At 35.0% G+C, this 21,076-nt stretch overlaps 1 protein-coding gene across 1 annotated transcript; it reads left to right on the top strand.

The window, feature by feature from the left end:
* Positions 1-7,743: 7,743 nt before the first annotated feature.
* Positions 7,744-20,582, top strand: LOC114283214 (derlin-2.2). Its single transcript, XM_028226044.2, has 6 exons — positions 7,744-8,393; positions 8,707-8,806; positions 14,159-14,373; positions 14,477-14,560; positions 19,090-19,143; positions 20,086-20,582. Exons 1-6 carry the CDS (start codon positions 8,295-8,297, stop codon positions 20,269-20,271), a joined length of 738 nt encoding a protein of 245 aa, XP_028081845.1. The 5' UTR covers positions 7,744-8,294; the 3' UTR covers positions 20,272-20,582.
* The last annotated feature ends 494 nt before the right edge of the window (positions 20,583-21,076 follow it).

The raw sequence follows: 21,076 nt of genomic DNA, 5'->3' as shown, positions 1-21,076 counted from the left end.
GACTTTATTAGAGATACTCTCATTGAATTCAAGCTTAATGATAATTGGATTAAGTTAATCATGAGTTGTGTCTCCAATAGTCAATCTTTCATCATTTGGAATGGTGAAATTATTGATGGAATTTATAATAAGAGGGGCCTTAGACAAGGAGACCCTTTTTCACCCTACCTTTTTGAGCTTTGTATGGAAAGAATGTCCAACATGATCAATTTTAAAGTTCAAAAAGGAGATTGGAAAGATATCAAGGCCTCCAAAAATAGCCCTTTCTTATCTCACTTATTTTTTTGCTAATGACCTTACTTTGCACGTGCTGACCAACCCAACTGTGATACCATTATGGAGGTTCTCTCTTAGTTTTGTGAAGTCTTTGGCCAAAAAGTTGACCATACCAAGTCCAAACTTTTTGTCTCTCCCAATATCCCTAGAATTTTTGCTAAGTCTCTTAGCTTTCAATGTGATATTCCTCTAACCCAGGATCTTAGTAAGTATTTAGGCTCCCCTACTTCACCAAAGAGTAACTAAGAATATTTTCAATGAAATTCTTGCCAAGATGAAAACTAGATTGTCAGGTTAGTAAGCTAGGTCCTTCAATTTGGTTGGTAGAACTACTCCTATACAGTCAATCACCTCTGTCATCCCCACTTATAACATGTAATCCATGGAACTTCCTAGGAAAATCTGTGATGAAATTAATAAAATTAACCGCAATTTCCTTTGGGATGGTACTGTGACCCATAAGAAAGTCCATTTGGTCAATTGGGATAGTGTGTATAGAAGCAAAGCTAAGGGAGGGCTGGGCATTAGAAAGGCTAGAGACCAAAATGCTACTCTGCTAACCAAACTTGGGTGGAAATTTTTGAGTGATTAGAATAGACTTTGGCGTAGAGTGCTTCATTCCAAATACTTGAAACATAACAACTTCTATTCTTGGCCAATGAAGAAGAGGTCCTCACATATCTGGAGAAGCATGTGTACATATAGAGAAGTCCTCAGAAAGGGAGTCAAATGGACTGTGGGTAATGAGAAGGATATCTCTCTCTGAAAAGATTGATGGTGTGGTAACCATCCTCTTTACCAGGTTAATAACACCTATCCTATTAATGATTTTGATAAGGTCTAACTTAATTCTGGATGAAGATGTTAATTGGGATATAGATAAGATTCTCACCCTGGTTAACCAGCAAGATCTTCATGAAATTCTCAATATATATAAGCCTAGATTTGTAAATTGCACTGATACTCCTACCTAGATTGGTTCTTCTTGTGGTATCTTAACTACTGTCTCTGCTTATAACCTCATTACTAATTCTAATTCTCATATGGATGGCAAGAATTGGAAGTGGGTTTGGAAAATTAAAATTCCCCCAAAATTGAAATGCTTCCTTTGGCTTGTTTTAAAAGGGTCGAGTTTTTCTCATGTTCAAATCTTAATATGTGAAAACTTAAAGGGTTTGTAGATTCCATCAGGAGTTCCGTTTTAATGATTCAAACCATTCATTTTGTAGGTCCCTTAATATATATAATTCATAAAAAAATTATGTTTATCTGATAATCGTAACTTTTTTATTTTATTGTGTTTTAAAAAAAAAATAGATAATCTATTTTTAAAAATGTATTTGTTAATCATTTTTTGAGACAAATATAACAAAATGAAAATATTACAATTATTAAATCGCATTTCTTTTTATGAATGATATACACTAAAAATTTTACAAATTGAATGGTTTGAATTATAAAAGAGAGAAAGTGTCACAATCCCTCAAATTCTTTTACATGAAGATGAGAAAAAAGCAAAACCTTTAATAATGTTAAAAGTCTAACCACGTAGGGGTGACTTTTAGAGTAGACTTGTTAGGAATTAACTCTTCGTAAGCAGGATCAATGACACACAAAATAGCAAACAAGAAAGTAATTGAATCAAAGAAATCATATACACAAAAGCATAAAAATTTACGTGGTTCACTATAAAATAGGATTACATCTATGCGATAAATTATAAACTTACACTAGAGATGGCAATCTGAAACCGGCCCGACGGTGACCCGACCCCCCGACCCCGAATTCAGCGGTTATTCACCGAAAAATATCCCCTGTGGTCCGGGGATGGTATTCAAAAATTCACCCCCGAAGATATCCGGGCCGGGGACGGGGATATGTGTTTCAGAACCGGACCCGGCCCGGCCCCCCGGCCCCTGCCCCGGCCCCGCCCCGCATGGTCCCCGAGGTAAAATGACCCTTTGGTCCCTGGATATATATATATGCATCTGCTTGTTTTGTTAGGGTTTGACAGACACTCAATTTCAAAGGAAGCCTCTCACTCTCACACTCACACAACACACGCCGCTCCTCTCTCTCTCTCTCTCTCTCTCGTCTGTCCCTCTCTGTTTCGTTTGTCACCGCCGCGCCTCCCTCCGTCACCGGCGATTCTTCCTCCGTCACCGACGATCCTCCCTCCGTCACCACCGCGCCTCCCATCTCTGTTTAGGTATCTCTCTCTCTCTCTCTCTCTCTCTCTCTCTCTCTAGGGATTTCGATCTAGGTTTACATATATGTATATTATATATATATATATATATATATGTATCTGAGTGTTTAGATCTAAGTATAGATCTGTAAAAAATACAATATAGTTCTGTTTTTTTTTTTTGTCTCTAAATTTATTTGTTTTATATTGATAATCAGTTGTATTTTTTATGCAGATCTACCTCCAGACCCTGATAATCGGTGCTTGTGAATTATTGATAATCTGTTGATCATTATCTTTCACATCAGGTTTGATCTGTTGATAATCTGTCTATATTATTGATAATCTGTCTATTAAGATGATGATCTTATAATCTGTCTATTAATCTGTCTATAATCTGTCTATTTAAATAAAGCCTTTTGAAAGAAACATAGACTTTAGAACTTGTTAATTTTAATAGTAATATTAATTATAGATTCCTTCATGAGGTAAAGGAGGCTATGACTATGAGGAAGATTAAAGTAAGAAAAGCTATAGAACCAGATGGAATTGTCATTGAAGTTTGGGAGTGTTTGGGTGATGATGGAACATTTTGGTTGACCAATTTGCTTAATAAGATCTTGAATTCTAAGAAAATGGTTGATGAATGGATAAAAATACATTAGTTCCAACTGATAAGAACAAAGGTGATATTCAAAGTTGCATCAATTTTGTTGTATTAAATTTAGCAGAAGTAGAAATAGACAGGGATGAAAGTAGAGTATAACTTGATGAGCATGAAAGTAAAGTATAACTCTGAAGCACCAGTTAACTCTGAAGCACCCGTTAACATGACACCGAAATAATTCAAAATGAATAGGAGTAATGAGAAAAATCTGTAGGGATTTTGATGAAAAGAGTTTAATTTAGGGTTAACTTTGGCATTATAAAGGGTGTAATGAGAATTTTAATTTTTTCTTAATAGTGTAATAAGAAAATAAGTGTAAAGAGATAAAATTGTAATGTAAGTAGAAATTTTCAAGTATTAATTAGGTTGTTGATAGTAGCACTCATATATATCATTGCTCTAAATCATCTCTTTATTATTGAAACAAACATTAAAATGTTGCCGACTAATAATAAATAAAATTACGTAATATATTGCACCTAATATTTACTCTTAGAAATAACAACAAAACTTAGCAAACAAAATGCAAAATGAGAGTTGGGTGGAGTGATAGTGACTGATCTCAATATCCAACATAATTTTCAATCATGCTATAATATGCAAAAGGCCCTAACACATTGTAGGTATTGCCTAACTTTGTATTTTAATTCCTCTATTGTGTTGTTGTCAAATTAATCCTTTCAATCAATTTACTATATGCATGCTTTTGGTTTTTTTTATAAAAACTTTACATGAATTATTTTTATAAACTTCCTTTTGCAATCACCAAAGTTGATTTGGAATTCCTTATTATATCATAAATCTTCTGTAATGCATCTTCTAATTGTTTCAATCATGCAATAATTTTTTTAAAAGATCATGAGTACTTAATTTATTTATATTAATTCAATCCATATTATTTTTATAAAGGTTAAAAATGTCAGATGTTAACTCTGAAGCACCAGTTAACTCTGAAGCACCCGTTAACTCTCAAGTACCATTTGAAAGTGACGCGTCACAACATTCATCGCAAGCTACGAACACACCGTCTCCCCTCTCTAATCAACATGTTATTGATTTAGAAGAATCTAATACTACTTGTGGAGGAACTAAAAGAAAACCTAGTATTGTGTGGGAACATTTTAAAAAACAACAAGTCAATGGGGTGTGGAAGGCAATATGTAATTATTGTAATAAGCATCTTGGAGGTGATTCAAAAAATGGAACTAGGCATTTGCATGATCACCATAAGAGTTGTACTAGGAAAAAAGTGATGGACATGAGGCAAAAAGTGTTAACTAACAACTTTAGTAGAGAGATTCCAAAAATGAATTCTTATATCTTTGATCAAGATTTTGCTAGGAAAGAGTTGTCACATGCCATAATCTTGCATGAATATCCCCTCTCTATCGTAGACCATGTTGGTTTTAAACGATATTCAGCAGCACTTCAACCACTGTTTAAAGTGCCTTCTCGAAATATGATAAAGAGTGATATTTTAAAGATTTATGATTATGAGAGGGTGAAGACATTGAGTTTGGTGGAGCATAATAAAAGTAGGGTAGCAATCACAACTGATATGTGGACTGCTAGCAATCAAAAGAAAGGATTCATAGCTGTCACTGCACACTTTATTGATGATTCATGGACATTGCAAAGTCGCATTTTGAGGTATATTTTTGTAAATTTGCAAATCATTTAAAAATTCAATCTTATTCAGTTCAATTTGCATGTTATTAATACTTGTTTATGAATATCATATTTTAGGTTTATTTATGTTCCATGTCCACACACAAAAGACGTTCTTTGTGATACTTTGCTTGAGTGTATGATGGATTAGAATATTGATAGAAAAATCTCGACTGTTACTGTTGATAATTGCTCCACAAATGATGCCATGATTACCATGTTGATGGATAAGTTAAGTAATTCATCGCTTTTGTTGGGTGGTACTTTGTTTCATATGCGTTGCTGTGCGCATATTTTGAATTTGATAGTGAAAGATGGATTGGATGTCATACGAGTTGGTGTGGAGAAAATTCGAGAGAGTGTAGCTTATTGGACAGCAACACCAAAAAGAGTAGAAAAATTTGAAGAAACAGTCAACCAATTGCGTATTCCACATACCAAGAAATTAGGACTTGATTGTGCAACTAGGTGGAATTCAACGTACTTGATGCTTCAGACAGCCTTATTGTATAAGGATGTCTTTTCTAGGTTGAAAATTAGAGAGCCCCAATATAAGACTGTGCCAACTGAGCAAGAATGGGAGTTTGCTAGAGAGATTAGTGGGAGGTTTAAGATTTTTTTTTCTATTACTGAGTTATTTTCTGGTACAAAGTATCCCACAGCCAATGTTTGTTTCCCAGCTTTATGTGAGATTAGGATGACACTGTCTCAATGGCTCTCTTGTGAAATTGAAGTGATCAGAACAATGGCATCAAAAATGGTGGAAAATTTTGATAAATATTGGTTAGTGATACATGGTGTTATTGGGGTTGCAGTTGTACTTGATCCTAGGTATAAGATGAGTGTATTGGAGTTTTATTTTGAAAAACTTTATGGAGACAAAGCTGAAGATGAAGTTGATAGGGTTCGTCATATTTGTTATGATTTGTTGCAAGAGTATCAGCACCGAGTTGGTATGGAGACCGATGTTGGTGGTGACTCTTCTGCTCATCCAAAAATTGTTACAGAGACCCTTTCAGAATTTGATTTGTTTGTTAGTAGAAAGAGAAGTAAAAAAATGAAGAATGTAAGATCAGAGTTGGACTATTATCTAGAAGATGATGTTTTGCCAAGAACTTCAGGTTTTGATGTTTTGAATTGGTGGAAAGCTAGTGGACCAAAATATCCGACCTTACAGGCAATAGCTAGGGACATTTTAGCTATTCCTGTATCCAATGTTGCTTCTGAGTCAGCATTTAGTACTAGTGGAAGGTTGGTGAGTCCACATCGTAGTAGACTTCATCCAAACATATTAGAAGCATTAATGTGTGCACAAAGTTGGTTGTGGGGTGAAGAGATAAAATGTATTATTTCATCCAATTTACATATTATTATTTCACTTTTTATTATTTAAATTATCATGGAATAATTTCACTATTGAATTTATATTCTTTACTTTTTAGGAAATTCAACATTGGAATCGATGGGCTATGCAACTATATATGATGATGATGAGATCGATTCAAATCAGTCATGTGCCACTTTTATATTAGTTGTCATCTTTTTTGTTTTAATTAACATTTTTTACATTTTATTATTAATATTAATTATTTGTTTTTTTTTCTTTTGTTATTTAACAAGAATTCAAGTTGAAGGAGATGATGGAAGTTGTGTGGTTTGTATGGGTTTGAAGAAACAATGGATTTGCTTTTTTATGTTGTAATGGATATTTTTTTTTTTATTTTTAATTTCAATTTTTGGATAACCTATCCTTTGCGGGTTGTGCTTGAGATTAATTATTCTCTTTGCTACTTGTTGAATTTTCTTGTGTGTGGGTTGCTGGATAGATATTTTGTTTATGGGCTGTTGGATTTTTGCTACAGGATGTTCTCAATCAGTGATTAGGTAGTTGTGATTCACAGGATGTACACCCAATCTTTACATTTTTAGTTTACAATCAGTGATTAACTATTTTTGCTACAAGATGTTCTCAATTAGTTATGGATGTTCTCAATCTTTACAATCACAGGATGTTTTGCTACAGAATGTTTATCAATAATTATTCTCTTTCTTTTTTTTGTTTTGTTTTGTTGTGGCTGAGTTTTAATTAATTAAAAAAATGAAGCTATTAAGGGTTGATATTCCAACTGAAAAATTCCAAAATTTATACCTCCAGTAGTGAAGGGTGATTGAGAATGTTTATTAATGTTTACAGATTTTTACAAAAAAAAAAAAAAAAAACTGAGGATTTTCCGGGGCCGGGGATGGGGCCGGGCTATGGGTCCCCGTCGGGGAGCGGGGACGGGGACGAGGACGGGGGGTGTATTATTTTCGGGGAACGGGGACGGGGGGTAGTCCCTGGCCCCGCCCCGCCCCGTTGCCATTCGTAACTTACACGTATACAGAAATTCAAATCTACAATTCGTCAAGACTTAAAAAATTTGTCCTACCAATTATCTGTATTATTATCCAAATAATTAATCTCCAAATAAAACCTAACACTTCAAAATTTATACCTCAAGGCCCGTTTTTTGGGGGTGTAGAAGGTGGGATGAGATTAGTATGGAGGTGAGACCCATTTAGTATTGTGTTTATTTGTAGAGTTGAGGAAGTGATTGAGATGGAGAAGGGGATTAGGATGGAAGTTGGAAGGGGAATTGAAATGGAGGAAGTAGAGGTGGTATTAGAAAAATAGTCCGTCGGACTAGAAATTTTTTATTTTTTACATGTTAGGCTTTTTTTAAAAAATATTAGTGTTTAATTTTTTATATTTTTTTATTTATTTTATTATTTTATATAAAAATAATTTAATAATTCTTACACTAATAACTATTATTAAAATAAATACAATTTTATTTAATCTACTTACTATCACTCCCCTCACTATGAATCCCTATCGAAAAACAAACGGGCCGAGGCTTATCAAGTTTCCAACGTTATATAGTGTATTTGCAACAAAACGCGCAGGTTAATCCTTTGCTCTTCTCATGATTAGCTGACATCGATAATCCTCTTTCGTAGCAGATGATTGGTTATTTACTCGTCACTAAGATCATGTGATTGGTTCGTGTAAGCCACGCGATATTAATTCGCGTCTCTGCAGTAACATAATCTATTGTATTATTATTATAATCATCCTTTGACAACTTCCATAAACTCAGCTTATAAACGATAATGCTACGTAGTTCAAATTTTGTGGCTCAAAAGTGACTTAAATGACTAAAACGACGTCGTTTTGAGTACAGAACAATATAAAAATGGTCAAAACGACATCGTTTTGACCATTTAAACCACTTTTAAGTCACAAAATTTGAGTTACGAGACATTTTTCGCTTATAAAAATGTCTGCCTTTTAGTTTTACTTCTCTGACTTCACCTCTTTCCTGACCTATTCCAGTTCTCCCTCTCTCTCTCTCTCTCTCTCTCACTCACTCTACATAGCTATATATATCAATTCATCAAAGTTGTGTTTTTTAGGGTTTTTGCTTGAGGGTTTGATTCAGAAATTGAAGAGCAATGGCTCAAGCTGTTGAAGAATGGTACAAGCAGATGCCCATCATCACCCGTTCTTATCTCACTGCTGCCATTGTCACCACCATCGGTTGCTCTCTCGATGTATCCTCTCTCTCTCTCTCTCTCTCTCTCTCTCTCTCTCTCTCTCTCTATATATATATATATATATGTATATATTTGAATGTTTGTGTATAATTTGGGGCTATTGGCTAATACTTGGTAGTTCTTGTTATATGCAGTTTGGTATTATTGAATTAGGTTTATTTTCAACTGGATTTTTGTTTTGTTTTTTTTTTTTTTTGTGTTTTAATGCTATGATTGATGGGTTAATTGGGAGTTGATTGATAAGAAAGTATTGGTTTCACATTGTTCAATCAGTGGTGATAGTTTTAACTTGGGGAAATTTTGTTTGCAGATAATCTCTCCTCATAACTTGTACTTGCACCCTAAGCTCGTGATTAAGCATTACCAGTTTTGGCGCCTCGTCACCAATTTCCTTTACTTCCGGAAAATGGGTAAATTTGTTTAGCTATATGATCCATAGAGAATGAAATGACTTTTTTAACTGTTTATTCCGATTCGGTGACCTTAAAGTTTTATTATATGTGTTGGTTGAATCTTAATTTGACTAGTAGGGTTGTACTTAATAGAGATATGGTTTTTGTCGTAGTTTTATGCGCCTGTTATCATTATGACCTATAAGATTATTAAGTTTTATGAAATTTATAAGGAATAAAATGCTTGGAACTGAATGTGGCAAAAGAGAAAGATGTAGGTGTTTTTGAGTCTAATTACATGTCACTAGATGGTGTGCACACCCGATCGCTGTGGGTGTGCAATGAAAATCAACCATTTGAATGTACAAGCAGAAAGAAAAAAAATGAAAAGTTATCATAATTTGAAATTCAAAATCAAAATCTAAGATAGTTGTATTAAGGTAATTATTCCTGGGCAATTTGGGAATAGAGAAAAGTGGCTGTTTCTAGGATTGTTCACTGGTCAAATGGTTCGGGTTTACAGGTGAAACCGTGACTCAAACCGCCTCTTTCACAGTAGAGATTTCACCAACCGGCGTCGCTGAGGTTCTATTCACAGCCGACCGTCTCTTTCACTCAGTTGGCGGACATGTTTCGGATGGTTTCAAAATTGTTGGTTATTCTTTTCCCTTCTAATTTAAACCCTACCAAATACATACAACATTTTTAGCTATACATATAAATATACATATATATATACATATACATACATAGATCTGTGATGGAGGAGAATAGGGGGAAAAAAATAAGAGAGAAATTTATTTTTGAAAGCTACCGTAGTTGCCACTGAGACCCCTCGATCCATCTTACAACAATTGTTACCATTACCATATCCTTCTCCATCTTGCTGTAGCCACTGCGACGGTCGCGACCCCTCCTTTGCAACAACCTCGTTCTTTGCTTGAGTTAATCGCCATGGATTAGATTTGTGATCTCCGTCTGTGTGAGAATAGAGAGACGAAAAGAGTGATAGATTTAGGGTTTTGGAGTTTCGCAAATCGTGGTGGCCTGGATGTCTTTTAGGGTTTCTATGTGGGAAAGAGAGAAAATTTGAGTCTCTGATGTGTTATTTAATTACTGAGTTAAATGAGTTCTGTTGGTAAAGGTGAAGTCTCTGTAATTGGGAAGTGGTGCTTTAGGATTTCTAGAAGAGAGAGAGAGAAAAGATGAGTCGTATTGTTGGGAAAGCTTTGGAGTTTCTAGAAAAGAGAGAGAAGTTGAGTGGGTGATGTAATAATTACAAAGACAAAGGAGGTTGGGTCTCTGTATCAGGAAGATAAGAGGTTGGAATTGGATGCTAAATATAATATATATAATATTCGGTCGGATCAGGTTTATGGATTTTCTTATGGTCAAATCCACCACTCGACTGAAACATTGAAAAAATTCACAGATTCAAACTGCAGCCGACCATAGAGAAGATCAAAACTGTCTGTGATGAGTTCGGGTCGGGTATGTCGCGTATTTGGTTGTTTGAACACCCCTACTGCTTACACCAGCAGTGTTGTGTGCTTTATATAAAAGTATATATAAGTGTTCGAGTGCACTTTCTGAGATGGTTTCTCGTTCCACCTTATTTATGTTCAAAAATTGACAAAGAAAACATCATGGATCATTTATCCGAATATATGAGATCCTCAAATAAATTTACTTTCATATTCCACATTTCCACATATTCTCAAATTATTTAAGCAGTCTGGTGGAAAGGGATTTGAAAGGTTACCATATATTTATCAATCCATTTGTTTTGTTTGATAGTCGATTATGATTGCTTTTCAGATGCTGCAATTTTCACCTCTGAACTTTAATGAATTCTCCTTCATTTTCTAGATTTGACCTAAATCTAATTCAATTAATTTATATCTTGAAATTATGTAGCCTTTCTTGGATTGCATAATCATGAAGTACACTATTTTAAACAATATATCCACCTGAATTGTTTCCGGGAACTCTAGTATTGGATGGTTGCTCAAATTCCTTTACTTTTCCATTAAAAGACCCTTGATTGAATTGTTAAAATTATCCAAAGTTGATCATCCATCCAAAAATATATATATATATATATATATTTTAAATCTTTTGCCTCTCTTATTTAGTGCTTTTGTGAAAAATATTGTTGGATGTTGAATGGTTTTTCCTTCTCGTCTTAGTTCTTGTTATCGTTTATTATGACTTTTTTGTAAATGGATGATCTATTAATTTGTTTAATGTAATGGTTATGTTTATTCAATTAATGTTACTCTCCCGCGTCTCTCTCTTCCTTTGAAAACCGCGTTTGACACGCGGCCTTGCTTTTGCATCGGCTGGCCGACAAAAGCAGACCTCCTTGATTGCCGATTGCCTCGGCTCTCTTTCCTTCTTTGTCTTTTTCTCTTCTGCCTTCTTCTGAATCAGTATCTTCCATCTTCTACTTAATCACTCACTTCTCCTTCTTCTTCCTCATTCTCTTCCATCTCCTTTTTCTTCATCACTCTCTTCTCCTTCTTTTTCCTAGTCTGTTCTCTGCTATTTCTCTGTGACTCTTTTTCTTTCTTTTACATCTCTCACCTCTAACATATGGCCTCCTCATCTCGTCCCCTTACTCTGTTTCCGGACCTGAACGATCCCATAAGTTCTGCTGGACCGAGTATCCTTGCTCCTACTTTTACTCCTCTTAACTTTCCTATGCTATCAATCGAGCAAATAATGACAGCTCAATTTGACATTGAGGCCAACCATAATACGCTGAAGTCCTGCATGGAGACAATGATTGCGGTCTCCAAGTTGTCTCACCGGCTGCAAAATAGGACAAGTGAGGTACAACAGTTGAACTCCTAACTCTCTTTACTCCAATGCATGTACAAAGATGAGCGAGCGGGGATTTGCGCACTGAAGGCGGAGAACAAAGAGTTGAAACGGAAGGCCACCGTCATGGCCCGATTTGGAGCACTTTCGTACTTTGCTTTTGACGACCAATAGGGAGTCAACCCTCTGGGTGGTCCTGTAAGCACTAGGGCAGGGCCTTCAAGGGTTGACGACAAAAAAAGGAAGAGTTTGGCGGAAGAGTCGAGTAAGTGAAGTCGGCATGTAGCCATCACCGGAAACAAAACAAGAGATCTCTTTCTTTTTTTCTTTGTTTTTCTTTTGTTTTTCTGGGCTGCTTGTTTTCTTTTTTTCTTCTTTTTTTTTTTTGTATTTCTGGGTTTGTTGTTTTTTTTTTTTTTTTTTTTTTTGTCTCTGTATTCTGGGATGTCCTCCCTTGACTTCAATAAAATCAGTTTCTTTTTTGCTCATCAATGGCGTGACTGGCATATCACTTTGAGTTTGAAAACAATTTTGTTTGATTGAATTTGAGAATGATTGAATTTTGAACCCTGAATTGGACATTGATTCCATACTGACATGACTCAAAGAATAACTTAACGAAAGAAAAACGAAGCAAAATAATCTAAACACACTTATATACACTAACTGGTATGAATGTAATATGAATCTACATAACACATAAAAATATATAAAATAAATAAAATAAAATTCGCCATGTCCCCCGCTGTGTCCATGTCCCCATTTTTTGAAAATTGCCGTGTCCCGTGTCCGTGTCCGTGCTTCATAGCTCATTGCATCTTGAAATCTATCATTTCTCCTTGTTGGAAACTTGCCCAAATCTTTTACTCAATTGGTTCATCTCTTAGATTTTCAAGAATGTCTAGTTTCTTGTACTACCTCTTCAATTGTTGCTATTTACTTGCTCCTCCGCATTGTGTTGCAGCTGTGCTCATTTTCGTAGACTAGTTTTTTTTAATGCCCAAAATTAGATCTTATAAATTTTCTTCTTCAATTTTACAATTATACAAACTCTTAGAATTTTCAACATTATCCATTTCATTGTTTTTTTGGGGTAGGGGACCCCTTCGTCAGTTTGAGAGTAGATTGAAAATTTGTTGACTTGAGGTGAGTTTGCTCAATGGTTGCTAAAGTTTTGTGGTTTGCTCAGAAATATAAACAAGCCACCATGTCATATATGAGCTCTTACATGTATCCCAATATATTAAGCCAGTGCTAGGCAAAGTTGTGACTCATGTAGGTAACTGACAAAAGATTGGAGTGCATGCCTAATATGCCCCTTCAAATATGTTATCACTATGAAGTACAAAAGCCATTTCTTTTTTTCCCTACATTTTTCAGCCAAATGTTTTTTGACTTGTGCTATTGCATCCTTGGCTTCACTTTTTTACTCTTGATTTTACAAAGCCAAGAGTTTGTCTATATTCACTAGTTTTCCAATATGAGGCAAGGAATTGCATTATTAGTTTACATTTCCTCGAACATCATATATACTACATAGTTTTGATAATTGCCAACTTTGTGATATATGGTGTCAGATGTCAAGGCTGGGCTTAAAATAGTAAACGTTTATGAGTTGCAGCTGTTCAAAACCTTTTATCCCTTATATAGTTAATTTAACAGACATTTGTTTTTCACTTGGTTGGTTACAAGAATTCATTTCTCTTAAAACTTAAAGCCACGCTCGTTTGGGAAGTGGTTATTTTAGTTGGCTTTTTGGCTTTTTATGAATGATGTGCAGAAAAGTAGAGAGGGTGATGTGACAACTTATGGTGATTTTTTGGCTATATTAGCTTAATGCCAAACAACAGTTAAGTCTGAGGCAATCATGCCCTTTCTTATTGTCTCAATACATGTCTTCATTGGCCTTACCTTATTTTTTAGTACCCTCAGTGTGAATCAATCACTCATGGTAGGTCAATATTTATTGGGCATGACTATAAGTTTCACATGGATACATATGGGAGAGCTTTTGAACCTAACAATGCCAATGATATAAAGTAGCCACATAAGCAGGGTAGCGTGGGGTAGGCTCCTCCTAGTTTTGACCCCGGCCTGAATGCCAGTGTGTTTGAATATTTTCCCCAAGTCTGCCATTACCCCTTTTGATTGCTCAAGAAACATGTCCTGTTGAGGCTGGGGCTAATCGTGTAATTTCATCCCTTCCGCCCCCTCATTTCTTATTTATTATAAAAGGCAACTAAAACATGCAGTACAAAAAATAAATGTTTCTATATTCTATAGCTCAATGACAAATTATTTTACGGTTCTATTGGTCAAACAGTTCATCTATGGGTCATAAATAAGTAGTTAGTCAATGAATTCCAATTTTTGTATTTGTTGAAGTTCTTGCTTTAACTAAGTCTATTCTTCTTGTTGAAAACTTTGCATGTTTATTCAGAGATGCATGCACATATGTTTATTCTTGCTGATATGTGGAAATCTAATCTAAATTTGTCTGCACTGGATGGTATTTGTCCTAACATTGTCGGATCTTGAAAATGCCAGACTTGGACTTCCTGTTCCACATGTTCTTTCTTGCTCGATACTGCAAGCTTCTTGAAGAAAATTCTTTCAGGGGAAGGACGGCAGATTTCTTCTATATGCTCTTATTTGGTGCGACTCTTTTGACTGGGATCGTTCTTATTGGGGGGATGATACCTTATGTGTCAGAGTCACTTGCAAAGATAATATTTCTGAGCAATTCATTGACATTCATGATGGTTAGTGTTCCTCTGTTTATGTGAAAAATATATCTGGTTCATACCTTGTTATGCAACAACTGTTTTGGAAGGCTTAATACCTATTCCCTCCCACATTTTGCAGGTTTATGTGTGGAGCAAGCAAAATCCTTATATCCACATGAGTTTCTTGGGTCTATTTACTTTTACAGCAGCTTACCTTCCATGGGTGAGTGATTTTAGTGTGTTCTTGTTATGCTTTATTGAAGTATTAGTTCAGTAGATGACTAAAATCTTTCTGTTCGTAGTACTTCTTATTTTTATCTGCTAGTGCTCTTTAAGTCCTTTAAATATACTACTTAAGTGATCATCTGAAAGTAGTATAATTTTTGGCCCTTTTGTTTCTTAATTTTCGATTCTACATTTTGGTTTCTTCTTAGCTCTACCAACTCTGTTAAATATCCTACTTTTACTGTACTTCTTTAAAACCCTTACTCTGATAGTGTTTCTCTAGAACATTACTTTGGAAAATGCAGCCATCAAATTTGCATTTAGAAGATTTTGTTCTGGTTTTTGATCTAGTGGTGTTAACAACCAACTTTTCTAAAAACTGAAGCTATTTGAGACATGTAACTTTAATTGTTTATATACACAAGAAGGCCCCTAATGTTAGGCAAGGCTCCCATTATAAGCAGGCCAAACATGTGCAAATATTGTAATTATTGTGTAGGATATTTGCCTATTCTGGCAACATGTTAAAAATCAATTTTTTTAAAAGCTTAATCTATATTAGAGAGGGTATAATTTAATTATTTATAACCTCAACAAATGGAGTCTTCTCTGTTCATTTCTAGTAGGTCAATTTTTTGTTGCTAGTTGAGGCTTTTTAGATTGTGAGGATACAGATGCTTGTATGCTATGAATAATGAAGCACAAATACAGACGAGGACACGGATACAGACATGGATACGGGACATGGCGATTTCAAAAAAATGGGGACAAGCACACGGCGGGGGACACAGCAAATTTTAAAAAAATATATTTGTATTTACAATGTAAATTAATATTATGTTACCAAACAATCAGAATTAATAAAACTAATATTAATTCAATGCATATATAAAAGTCACTACATTTAAATAAATAAATAGAAAAAAAGAAATAGATTTAAAGAGAAATATATAATATATTTATCATAGATAGACAGATGATATATACTTATTATAGATAGGCGGCAAATGATAGAAACGAGAGAGAGAGAGAGAGAGAGAGAGAGAGAGAGAGAGAGAGAGAGAGAGAGAGAGAGAGAGAGAGAGAGAGAGAGAGAGAGAGAGAGAGAGAGAGAGAGAGGGAGAGAGAGAGAGAGGGAGGGAGGGAGGGAGGGAGGGAGGGAGGGAGGGAGACTTACCAGACTGCAGATGAAGCTAGATGGAGATAGAGCATGATGGAGAAATCAATCGAATGGGGCACATTTTGATGATTTGGATGCTCTGTTTTTGTTACTATGTCAACAATTGAACTTTGGTTGGCTCCATTATTTGTGTTTTCATCTATGGCAAGTTTGTCAAACTTACCTACCTACCCTCAAAATTTTTATCCTTTCTAGTACAATTTTCAGTTATCATTGAGCTAGCTGATACTACAGGGAAAGTTTTTGGTTTCACTTTCCACTGTCATTTTTTAGTGGGCAATGATAATGCAAAAGAACATATATTTTTTTTTAGAGATTTGAAAGGTAAAGAAAGAGAGCTGTGGAAGCATAAAAAATCAACTGGGGTACGATTGGACTTTTCAACAAATTTCTCCAATTTTGAAGCATCTGAATGTGTTACTTTTGGGACATCAGATGAATTTAGAACATTCAAAGTAATACTTTCTTTCATAATAAATTCTGGAATTCTAGGCTATCGATTGTGAATAGAAACCAAGATGAGATTTATGGTTATGGTCATCAAGTTTCTCGGGTCGTCTTCCTCTTGGTTTCTTAGCTATTGGTTGCGAATGAACAACACTTGAAGAAGATTGATTGCTGTGACATGTTATGATAGGATAGCTCTACTCTAACTAGAATTTCAAATTTAATTCAAATATTTGATATAACCAGAAAATATTTGGTGCTTCAATAAGGTTGCCTTGTATTACTTAAAATAATGAATTGTAGCTAATTACAATCAATGAATATCATATATGGAAACCCACATTAATCATCCGAATCAGGAATGTCTTTAAAAAAAATTGGTAAATTAGCATAATCTAATGCTATTTCAAGGATGTTATGAGGAATAGGTCCTGGAATCTCAAACAAGCATGATTGACTTGAACGATTTTCTAATGCAAGAAGGGGATTTAATTCTTCGCTTCCTTTTCTGTCTTTCCTTTTCCTTTTGTCGTTCCAACAAGGAAATTTTCCTAATTTTTCGTTGTCTGAAGGCAAAGGCATTGCGTCAGGGACATCGAATGAACTTGGGACATTCAACACCATCTTAGTTTTGGGTTTCTGAGTTATCGATTGCGAATGAAACCTAGATGAGGTGTTTAATGGTTATGGTCGATAGGTTTCTTCGATGGTCTTCCTCTCGGTTTCTTAGCTATTGGTTGCGAAATGACACTTGAAAGAGATTCGTTGCTAGGGTTGTCCAGCTTCTTCGGTGGTCTTCCTCGACCACAATGCATGATTGATCCACTCTAACTACAACTTGAATGGTATAACTAACTAGAAAGGGTTTGAGGCTGAGAGAGAGAGAGAGAGAGAGAGAGAGAGAGAGAGACAGAGAGAGGACTTTCAAAGAAGAGAGTAAGAATTCAAAATTCTACATGGAATCGATTTCCTTTCTTTCTAGTCAAACAAGACTTTGAAATCCATATAATCCTGGGATTTCCAAAAAAGAGAGACATAAATTAAACCGACACTTGAAGCAATTTGACTTCCAAATTTGATGATGTGTTGTGTAGTCGTCAGTGGATTGCAAATGAACAGAGCCGTTCTTGAACATATTGGAGCTTGGCTCGGTAAGGGCTCGTTCGAATTCGGATCATTAAATTTTTATTGTGTTCGAGCTCGAGCTCGTTAAAATTTTAATAAACATGCCCAAACATACTAAAGCTCAGCTCACTAGTTCGGCTTGTTAGCTAGCTCCTTCAACATTTATTTAAATAATAGAATAAATATATTATTTATATATTAAATAATGTAAAAATATGTGTAAAAAATAGGATAAATATGTGATTTATATATTTAAATAATATAAATGTAAATAATAGCTAAATTTATTTATATGTAAATAATAACTAACTATAGATAATACATTTATATAATAGTAGTGGTAGATATTATTATTTTGGTAAGATATTCATTTTTTTTTAGTATGTTTATATATATTGTATATATAATTGTATAATCAAAGTTTCAATTGTAACTAGTCTCATATGCAAGTATAAATTTATAATTTCTTTGGTCTGTTAAGGCTCGTGAATAGGCTCGAGCTCGAGTCAAGTCTAAGCCAACTTGGCTCGAGCTCGGTTTGTTAAATTTTTATTGAATTTGGGCTCAAGTTCGAGCTCATTAAAATCTTAATAAACAAACCCAAACATAATAAAGCTCGGCTCGGCTCGGCTCAGCTTGTCTACAGCCCTAGTTTGTCAGGGTTGTTTGGGGCTTATATTTTTTATAGTTTTTTTGTTACATTATTTTTTATTTAGTAAATTTTTTTCCTTGACAGGTTCTTTGTTTCTCTTCTCTCTTTTTTTCTTTTGATTTTGGATTAGGTCTCTTCTTCTCTTTCTTTGAATTAGGGATTCGATTTAGGGCTTTCCGTGTCCCCTCCTGTGCCCCGCCGTGTCCCTTGTTGTGTCCCATACCCAAAAAAAAAAAATGGAACACGCCATACATGTCCATAGCGTGTCCCTGTGTCTGATATCGCTACGGCACAAGTTCTGCCGTGTCCGTGCTTCATAGCTTGTATAGCATCTTATCACCAACCATCTGTGCTCTCAACATAATTTTGTTGATACTTTGGAGTTCATTATTTTTTAGTTTTGAATAGGGCAAATTACATCGTCAGTTTTTATTTTTTGCCCTTTATGTCATTTTGGTCTCTGCAACTCCATTTGACTCGGTTTTGACCCTAAAATTGGATTTTGTGTTAATTTGGTACAACAAAAAATGGGCCGTTAGTAATTTTAACAGAAAATAGGCATGTGGACTCCTAAATGGTGCCATCTTCGTTCCCCTACCCCAACCCCTAATGCCATCCCTCCCCCAACCTTGCTCAACCCTGCTTTATTATGGAACTGAATAGGAAAGCTTGGCATTATTTTGGGAAAATTACAAAAAAACTTTAAGGTTTGAACTTTGTAACAAAATAAACTCTGAATTTTTAATTTATCAATTTAAACCCTAATTTTTTGATTTGTTATCAATCTAAATCATATGCCTATTTTTGTTAAGTAAAATTGACAAAAAAATGGTATTTTAGTCATTGAACTCACTGTAGATGTATGAAAAATGTCTAAAATGCCCATCTCCATTGAGTTTAATAACTAAAATAAATCAAAAAGTTAGGATTTAAATTGACGAAATTAAAAACTCAAAGTTGTTACAAGGCTCAAACCTTGGACCTTTTTTCTTTTTGTGTGTGTGTGTGTGTGTGTGCGTGTGTATAATTTCCCCTGTTATTTTTGTTTGTTTTAAATAGTTTTGCCATCATTTGTGTGGTGTTAGTTCTATATCACTCACTATAGCAACTATGTCTCCTGCAGGTTCTTTTGGGATTCTCTGTCCTTGTTGGAGCTAGCGCCTGGGTGGATCTACTGGTGCGTTTAAAGTTTAATTTCCCCTTCTAGTCATCTGACTTGAGTATTCTTGCATGGTGAATATGGTCTGCATTCTTGAGCTTTATGAGTGTTAAATTTCACATTGGGAAGAATGTAGAAAATAGTTTGGCGCTTGTCCTTAGCACTGGTTTATTATTTTGTGCGGTATAAGTCAGAGGGAGATTACAATGTTTTGGTGAATGGTAAATGGCCTGGAAGGAACCTCCCTGCAGAACATAATTTCCCAAGTTCCTTGTTGAAAAGGTCATAAAAACCTAAGCACACTTCACTGCATTCTGTTGTCTAGCTAGCACAACATGAAAAATGTCACAATCTTCGAATGGGTGGATCAAGAGGGATTCCTCTTTCCAAATGCTCTTTTAACATTCTCAATCTGAATCTAAAGCAACCTTATGATCCTTTTTTTCTTTTTCATTTTTCAAAAAATCTCAAATATGGAGGTTGGGGGCTAAATTTGGGATGAAGCAAGATATTTTAGGTCAAGAGACCATTGATGTAAAACTTGTTTTTGTACGAGTTGCCTTTGTTTAATGAGATGCCACTCCTGAGTGAGAGTGAATAATTTATATGCATTTTTATGCGAGACAGTAGGTGTGCATTTAGACATGTAACATGAATATGCATCCTACAAACATATGGACTTTGGGGCAAATCTTGCTCCTGGTCATTGCCTGAACTTCCTACTATGGATTTGCAATGGGGAACACATGGTTCTTGAAGACTCCATATCCTTTAGCTCAGACAATGATCACATGGCTCTTCAACACTTTTTCTTCCAGCTCAGAAAGCAATCAGTAGCATGTTGAGTTTACAATTGACCAGTCTCTTCGTTTTAGCACCCCCTTTGTTCACTCATTTTGTTGGTTGCTTTTCTATGATATTTTTTCCTTCTCAAACCTAAATTATATTTTGTGAATTCAGGGAATGATAGCTGGTCATGCCTACTATTTTCTTGAAGATGTGTATCCGCGGATGACAGGCCGTAGACCCCTTAAAACTCCATCATTTATTAGATCACTGTTTGCAGAGGAACCAGTAGTGGTGGCACGACCTGCAAATGTGAGATTTGCTCCCCCACCTGTGGAGGAAGAAGCTCAACAGAATTAATAAGCTCTTGGGGAAGACTGGACAAATGTTGCTGGACTTGACAGTGTTAATCTGCTTGTAGAATTAGTCAGAAGGGCATAAGGGAAGTATGATCGGTCCTTAATTTATGACAACGCTTTTGAATGACATGGTAATTATGGTCATTTTGTCATAATTCCTTATATCAGGTGGTTTAACGCTTGTATGTTGTTCATGTTCAGTCTGGAATTTCATACTTACTAGTTGGTATATATAGAGCACTCCTTGTTCTGTGTTATAACTGAAACTTTTTGCCAGAATACAAAAGAAGTATTTTGTCCGAGTTCAAGATATTTATCATCTCATTTCATGGTTAGTGATTTGGTTTATGAACTTTTTTTATTTATGTGTGCGCATGTGTTTTTGTTCTTTCCCTTGTTGAGTTTTGACTGATGGAAATAGATGTTATCATTAGCGACAATCAGGCCACATTGTATTTTTGAAACATTTGGGTCAATAAGTTCAAATTTTAATCTTTTGGGACCGAAAGGAGATATATTTGTACAAGAGAACATTTTTCTAGTCAAAAAATATCCTTATCACCAATTTTTTTTTAGTCCTTGAACCTAATGTCGTATTCTCCATAAAAATGGACTTTTCACCAATAAATTCATTGTTATTTTATAGGTAGAATTTAAGCAGTGTTTATCCTTTATTTTATAGGTAGAATGTAAGGAGAGTTACCATTTAGTTGTATTTTCAGAGGTAGAGTTTAGGGTGAATTATCATTCGGTGGTATTTTCAAAAAAATATTAAAGATTCGTGAAAAAATTTAAGACTTTAATTA

The sequence above is a fragment of the Camellia sinensis genome, chromosome 9 (genome assembly GCF_055761805.1).
Source record: "Camellia sinensis isolate YWXY chromosome 9, ASM5576180v1, whole genome shotgun sequence".
Classification (NCBI taxonomy): domain Eukaryota; kingdom Viridiplantae; phylum Streptophyta; class Magnoliopsida; order Ericales; family Theaceae; genus Camellia; species Camellia sinensis.
This window is presented reverse-complemented; position numbering and strand designations above follow the sequence as displayed.